The sequence below is a fragment of the Pristiophorus japonicus genome, chromosome 20 (assembly GCF_044704955.1).
Source record: "Pristiophorus japonicus isolate sPriJap1 chromosome 20, sPriJap1.hap1, whole genome shotgun sequence".
Lineage (NCBI taxonomy): Eukaryota > Metazoa > Chordata > Chondrichthyes > Pristiophoridae > Pristiophorus > Pristiophorus japonicus.
The window spans coordinates 73,015,694-73,023,711 of NC_091996.1; the positions used below are offsets into that span (position 1 = coordinate 73,015,694).

Below are 8,018 nucleotides of genomic sequence, written 5' to 3' on the forward strand. Positions count from 1 at the left end.
TCAACCATGCTATGGTCACTCTTTCCTAGAGGATCCTTTACTATGAGATAATTTATTATTCCGGTCTCATTACACAGTACCAGATCTCAGATTGCCTGCTCCCTGGTTGGTTCCACAACGTACTGTTCAAGGAAACCATCTCGAATACACTGTTATGAACTCTTCCTCAATGCTACCTTGGCCAATTTGCTATGTCCAATCAATATGAAGATTAAAATTGCCCAAGATTATTGCCATACCTTTCTTACAAGCCTCCATTATTTCTTTAGCCAAACACTGTGTTTAAAACAAAGTTGATATATTTGACAAATATCCAGAATATTAAACTCCAGCCCAGTTATAAGGGTTAGTAACATTAGCAGAAACCAACACAACTCTCAGAATGAACATGGTTTGTTTTTGAATTTGATTAACAGCAGCCATAACAGCAGAATCCAACCCCTGCAGTCACTTGTGAACTCGTTGATGTCTCAGCAGGTGGGATGATTGAGTGAATCCCTTCCCACACACAGAGCAAGTGAACGGCCTCTCCCCAGTGTGAACTCGCTGGTGTCTCAGCAGGGTGGATGACTGAGTGAAGCCTTTTCCACACAAGAAGCAGTTGAACGCCTTCTCCCCAGTGTGAACGCATTGGTGTGTCAGCAGGTGGGATGATTGAATGAATCCTTTCCCACACACGGAGCAGGTGAACGGTCGCTCCCCAGTGTGAACTCGCTGGTGTGTCAGCAGGTGGGATGAGTTAGCGAATCCCTTCCCACAGACAGAGCAAGTGAACGGCCTCTCCCCCGTGTGACTGTGTTGGTGTGTCAGCAGATCTCTTGTGCTTTTAAAGTACTTTCCACACTCAGAGCATCTGAAAGGTCTCTTTTCTGTGTGAACAAGTTGGTGTTTCGCGAGGTTTCCTAATTGAGTGAATCCCTTTCCACACACAGTGCAGGTGAACGGTCTCTCTCCAGTGTGAACTCGCTGATGTTCAGTGAGGCTAGATGACTGCCCGAACCTCTTACCACAGTGAGAGCAACAGTATGGCCTCTCCCCAGTGTGAACTCGCTGGTGTGTCAGAAGGTGGGATGACTGACTGAATCCCTTCCCACACACAGAGCAGGTGAATGGCCTCTCCCCGGTGTGACTGCGTCGATGAGTTTCCAGCCGGGAGGGGGAGCTGAATCCCTTCCCACAGTCTCCACATATCCACGGTTTCTCCATGGTGGGGGTGTCCTTGTGTCTCTCCAGCTTGGACGATCAGTTAAAGCCTCATCCACACACACAAACACGTGTACGGTTTCTCCCCGCTGTGAATGGTGTGATGTTTTTTCAGGCTCTGTAACTGGTGAAAGCTCTTTCCAGTCAGTGCACTGGAACACTCTCACTCAGGTGTGTGTGTCTCGGGGCTTTTCCAGTCACACTGATGTTTGAAATGTTTTCCCACAGACAGAAGAGACAGACATTTCTCCTTCCACATTGAAAGGCCGCTGATATTCAGGCCCTGATGAATGGAGTGACTGTGTGAGATGTGGATGTGATGTTGGGTTTGAGTTTGCGGCCTGTAAATGCTGCCCTTCTCACAGCCTGGAACAGCACTTTACAAAAGCCCTGACTGTGAGTCCAGGATAGAAATTCACAACATTCTCTCCTCCTGGTTCCTGGCCCAGGGAAAGGCCGCGCATGCGTCCTGCTGCCCCTGCCCCAACAAGATGCCGACCTGTCACCGGGAGAAAGCCCCGCAGCTGCCCCTCCCCGGGGGCGCCGCTCGGGGCAAAGGCCGGAGCTGGAGGTTGTTGTTCGGGGCCTGAGCCCCACAACGAATGTGTGTGAAGCAGATAATGCGGAGTTTGTTGTGGGGCCGGGGCCTGCGCCCTCCGCCCATCTCTCGCCCACGGACCGCGCATGCTCAGCTCAAAGTTATCTGGGGGACTGACGGCAGCTCCGGACCAATAGGAAGAGCGGGAGCGGGCCTGGAGGACCAAGAGGGCGGTTGGACCTCCAACCAATCGGAGTGTGAGGATCAATGAGGTGAGCTGAGCATGCGCAGCCAGTGGGCGGGGCCAGGAAGCAGAGCGGCGACAGCGGGTGAGAGATGGTCGGAGGGAGTGGGGTCCAGGTCCCACAGCAAACTCCACATTATCTGCCTCCCCATAACTGGCGCCAGGTTACGGCCCAAACTCCGGGACAGCCCGACAGTCAGGGAGCGTCTGTCAGTGGGGAGCGGTCTGGGAGCGTCTGTCAATGGAGACCGGTCAGGGTGCGCCTGTAAATGAAGGCGAAATGGGGACCAGTCAGGCAGCGTCTAAATGGTGACTGGTGAGGGAGCGTCTGTAAATGAAGGCGAAATACGGTGAACATTATCCACTCCTGACGATCCACCGATTTCCAGTTTCAGTCTGGTCCGAATCTGAATGATTTTCGGTTAATCTTTGTAGGAGCAGCTCAAAGATCTGAATCTGGGGAAGTGAGGATGAGAGTCTGCGAACATGAATTGCAAAAGAAAATAGACCCAGGTCCATCTTCCACCATCCGCACTCTGTGACAATGAAGTTGTTGGCTAATTATGACAAACGATCTATCAATTAGTCCACAAGAGACCAATGAACCGTTGTACTGGCTCTGCTTTTCATTTTAGTGGCAATTACCAGATGTTTCTCCCAGTGTGAGCTTGGGTTGTGGACTGTAAAATCTCCTGGTCTATTGTGGCGAAGGGGGAGGTGTAGTTTGAGGTCACTGGTCTGCAAGGTACGGTCTATGTGACAGTGAGAACAGACATTTATTGTGTCATAGTTCAGTGAGACCCCATCACTTACTGAGTGAGTGAGTATGTATAACTGTAACTCAGAAAGCCGCAGCTTGTTGGAACAGACCTGGGGAGAAGAGAGCTCAGAACTAACCACTGGACTTTCTGTTCTCCACATCTGGGCAACGATGTCGCTGTCCGCTCAAAGCTGCTAATAAAGCCATTAAAGGTCATTTGTTGTTGTCAGCTGGATTATTTGGTATCAGAAACTGCTATATTTTGAGTCAATGAGTGGCACTGACCTACAGTCAGAGTCAGCACTTTAAGGAGAGGAAGAGAGAAAATCTGGAGAATAGAAAAGAAATAGTAGGCGACTCGGCGATGAATCTCTCACAATGAGCAGAGAGTGGGAGGAGCGTGTCAGATGGGAGATTTACAGCTTTGGGGAACAAAAGTGGAAAGAATGTTCCATAGAAGCTACAATTGTCTGTTCTGAATATCTTGTATTTGCAGTAATAACCTGTGAAAGGAGTTTACAAAAGTTATTAGAAGGGGAGGATTTGCAAAAAGGAAGCTCAAACCAAACATCTCATCAATATCTTACACAATCACTTAATTTGTATATGATCGGCCTCTGATTATGGAAGCAGAAATGTTTGTCTGTGGCAAAAGATTTCATTCATCATTGAGGCTGGAAATGCACCAAGAGACACACACACACACACGTGTGTTCCAGTGCACTGACTGTGGAAAGAGCTTTAACCAGTTGCACAGCCTGAAAAAACATCGCACCATTCACAGCAAGGAGAAACCGTACACGTGTTCTGTGTGTGGACGAGGCTTCAACCGATCATTCAACCTGTTGAGACACAAGGACACCTACAGCAGGGAGAAACGGTATAAATGTGGGGACTGTGGGGAGGGAGTTGGTTCCCCATCAGAATTGGAATCTCATTGACGCAGTCACACTGGGGAGAGGCCATTTACCTGCTCCGTGTGTGGGAAGGGATTAATGACATCATCCAGCCTGTTGGGACACCAACGAGTTCATACTGGAGAGAGGCCATTCACCTGCTCCATGTCTGGGAAGGGATTCAGTCGGTCAGCCAATCTTCTCATACACGAGCGATTTCACACCGGGGAGAGGCCATTCATTTGCTCAATGTGTGGGAAGGGATTCATTACCTCTTCCAACCTTCTGACACACCAACGTGTTCACAGTGATAACAGACCATTTAAATGTTCTGATTGTGAAAAGGGCTTTAAAAGCAAATAGGAACTGGTGACACACCAACACATTCATACCGGGGAGGAGCCATTCACATGCTCAGAGTGTAGGAAGAGATTCACTACATTAACCCCACTTCTAATACACCAGCGAGTTCATACAGGAGAGAGGCTGTTCACCTGCTCCGTGTGTGGGAAGGGATTCACTCGTTCATCCAACCTGCGGAAACACCAGCGGCTTCACACATGATTTCAGGGGTTGGATTTCGCTGTTAATCACATCCAATAACAACTTGCATTTATATAGTGCATTTAACAATGGATAATGGCCTAAAGCACTGCACAGGAGCGTTATATAACAGAATTTGACACCAAGTCATACAAGGAGTTAGGAAAGGTAGGTAGGTTTAAAAAAGTGTCTTAAAGGAGGAAAGAGAGAGAGGATTAGGGAAGGAATTCCAGAGCCAACGGTGGAGAGATTAAAATCAGGGATGCACAAGAGGCTGGAATTGGAGGAGCGTAGATATCTCAAGAGGGTTATGGGGCTGGAGGAGGTTACAGAGATAACGAGGGGCGAGGCCATGGAGGGACTAAAATGAGAATTTTAGAATTGAGGCGTTGCTGGACCAGGAGCCAATGTAGGTCAGCGAGCACAGGGGTGATGGGTGAGCGGGACCTGGTACTAGTTAGGATACAAGCAGTAGAGTTTTGGATGAGCTCCAGGTTAGGGAGGGTGCAGTGTGGGAGGCGGGCCAGGAAAGCATTGGAATAGTTGCGTCTCGAGGTGACAAGGGCATGGATGGGGATTTCAACAACACATGTTCTTTCTGGCAGTTTGGGGTTTGTTTCTGTTGATGTTAATAATGTCTATAATTGGGCTGGAGTTTAATATTCCAGATATATGTTAAATAAATAAGCTTTGTTTCACACACATTGTGTCAATTACTTGAAGTCTTCATTGTAAGAGACTTATTGATGTCCCAGCAAAGAGATTTAGATAGGTTAAGCGAATGGGCTAAGGTTTGGCAGATGGAATACAATGTCGGAAAACGTGAGGTCATCCACCTTGAGAAAAAAAACAGTAAAAGGGAATATTATTTGAATGGGGAGAAATTACAACATGCTGCAGTGCAGAGGGACCTGGGGGTCCTTGTGCATGAAACTCTTTTGGAAAATACCTCCTTGTGCATGAATCCCAAAAAAAGTTAGTTTGCAGGTGCAGCAGGTAATCAGGAAGGCAAATGGAATGTTGGCCTTCATTGCGAGAGGGATGGAGTACAAAAGCAGGGAGGTCCTGCTGCAACTATATAGGGTATTGGTGAGGCCGCACCTGGAATACTGCGTGCAGTTTTGGTCACCATACTTAAGGAAGGATATACTAGCTTTGGAGGGGGTACAGAGACGATTCACTAGGCTGATTCCGGAGATGAGGGGGTTACCTTCTGATGATAGATTGAGTAGACTGGGTCTTTACTCGTTGGAGTTCAGAAGGATGAGGTGTGATCTTATAGAAACATTTAAAATAATGAAAGGGATAGACAAGATAGAGGCAGAGAGATTGTTTCCACTGGTCGGGGAGACTAGAACTAGGGGGCACAGCCTCAAAATACGGGGGAGCCAATTTAAAACCGAGTTGAGAAGGAATTTCTTCTCCCAGAGGGTTGTGAATCTGTGGAATTCTCTGCCCAAGGAAGCAGTTGAGGCTAGCTCATTGAATATATTCAAATCACAGATAGATAGATTTTTAACCAATAAGGGCATTAAGGGTTATGGGGAGCGGGCGGGTAAGTGGAGCTGAGTCCACGGCCAGATCAGCCGTGATCTTGTTGAATGGCGGAGCAGGCTGGAGGGGCTAGATGGCTTACTCCTGTTCCTAATTCTTATGTTCTTATTAATGTTGGGGTAGTCCAGAACCAGGGGTCACAGTCTAAGGATAAGGGGTAAGCCATTTAGGATCGAGATGAGGAGAAACTTCTTCACCCAGAGAGTGGTGAACCTGTGGAATTCTCTACCACAGAAGTTTGTTGAGGCCAATTCACTAAATATATTCAAAAAGGAGTTAGATGTAGTCCTTACTATTAGGGGGATCAAGGGGTATGGCGAGAAAGCAGGAATGGGGTACTGAAGTTACATGTTCAGCCATGAACTCATTGAATGGCGGTGCAGGCTCAAAGGGCCGAATGGCCTACTCCTACACCTATTTTCTATGTTTCTATGTTACGAATAAATCCAATGGGGGAAATATGGAGAAATTTGGATGTGGAACGCTCTCCCACAGGAAGTGGTTGAGGCAAATAGCTTTGATGCCTTCAAAAAGAAATGAGGTGAGTACTTGGGAATAGAAACAAAGGCTGAAAGGCTGAGGTGAGGCAGAGGGAATGGGAGGACACGTGTGTGAAGTACAAACTCCAGCATAGACTAATTGGGCTGAATGGCCTGTTTAGGTGCAGTAAATTCTATATAATTCTGTGTAAACTCTCCTTATAGGGTATTAGAATGTGGAAGGAGAAATGTTTGTCTCGTCTGTCTGTGGGAAAAGATTTCAAGCATCAGTGTGACTGGAAAAGCACCGAGACACACACACCTGAGTGAGAGAGCTTCAGTGCACTGACTGTGGAAAGAGCTTTAACCAGTTACACAGCCTGAAAAAACATCGCACCATTCACAACGGGGAGAAACCGTACACGTGTTGTGTGTGTGGACGAGGCTTCAACTGATCATCCAACCTGGAGTGACACAAGGACACCCACACCATGGAGAAACCGTGAAAATGTGGGGACTGCGGGAAGGGATTCAATTACCCATCCAAGCTGGAAACTCATCGACGCAGTCACACCGGGGAGAGACCGTTCACCTACTCAGTGTGTGGGAAGGGATTCACTCTGTCATCCAATCTCCAGATACCCCAGCAAGTTCACACCGCGGAGAGGCCATTCACCTGCATTGAATGTGGGAAGGGATTCACTACTTTATCCAAGCTGCTGAAACATTAGTGTATTCACACCGATAAGAGACCTTTTAACTGTTCTGATGGTGAGCTTTAAAAGCAGAAACGAACTACTGACACACCAACATATTCACACTGGGGAGAGGCCATTCAACTGCTCAATGTGTGGGAAGGGATTCACTCAATCATTCACCCTGCTGAAAGACCAGCGCGTTCACAAGTGACTGCAGGGGTTGGATTCTGCTGTTAATCAGATCCAGGATTGAACCATGTTCATTCCGTCAGTTATAGGAACAGGAGGAGGCCATTTAGCCCCAAGAGTCTGTTCCACCATTTATGAGGTCATGGCTGATCTGTGAGCTAACTCCATATAACCGCCTTTGCCCCATATCCATTATTATCTTTCTCCTGGCCCTGGGATCCAGGGAAGACACGGTCTTTACCAACACCGAGTACTGCCCCAGGCCCAAATCCTAAACAATGAATATTCAGGAGTGAGAGAGGAACCAGTGAGTGTAGAACTGAACCCAGCCAGAGTCAGCACCTTCAGGGCAGAAACATAGAAATAGGTGCAGGAGTAGGCCATTCAGCCTTTCAAGCCTGCACCGCCATTCAATAAGATCATGGCTGATCATTCCTTCAGTACCTCTTTCCTGCTTCCTCTCTATACCCCTTGATCCCCTTAACCGTAAGGGCCATATCTAACTCCCTCTTGAATATATCCAATGAACTGGCATCAACAACTCTCTGCGGCAGGGAATTCCACAGGTCAACAACTCTCTGAGTGAAGAAGTTTCTCCTCATCTCAGTCCGAAATGGCCTACCCCTTATCCTAAGACTATGTCCCCTGGTTCTGGACTTCCCCAACATCAAGAACATTCTTCCCGCATCTAACCTGTCCAGTCCCATCAGAATCTTATGTGTTTCTATGAGATCCCCTCTCATCCTTCTAAACTCCAGTGAATAAAGGCCCAGTTGATCCAGTCTCTCCTCATATGACAGCCCAGCCATCCCTGGAATCAGTCTGGTGAACCTTCGCTGCACTCCATCAATATCAAGAACGTTCTTCCTCAGACTAGGAGACCAAAACTTAACAATATTCCAGATGAGGCCTCA

General features: G+C 47.7%; 1 protein-coding gene across 1 annotated transcript; it reads right to left on the reverse strand.

Annotated features, from left to right (window-relative positions):
• Positions 1–281: 281 nt before the first annotated feature.
• LOC139232575 (zinc finger protein 774-like) lies at positions 282–1,888 on the reverse strand. Its single transcript, XM_070863003.1, has one exon. The coding sequence runs from the start codon at positions 1,204–1,206 to the stop codon at positions 448–450; it is 759 nt and encodes a 252-aa protein (XP_070719104.1). The 5' UTR covers positions 1,207–1,888; the 3' UTR covers positions 282–447.
• Positions 1,889–8,018: the final 6,130 nt, after the last annotated feature.

What these genes read in the sequence shown, in the direction of transcription:
- LOC139232575 (XM_070863003.1), bottom strand. Translation starts at nt 1,206, where the DNA reads ATGGAGAAACCGTGGATATGTGGAGACTGTGGGAAGGGATTCAGCTCC.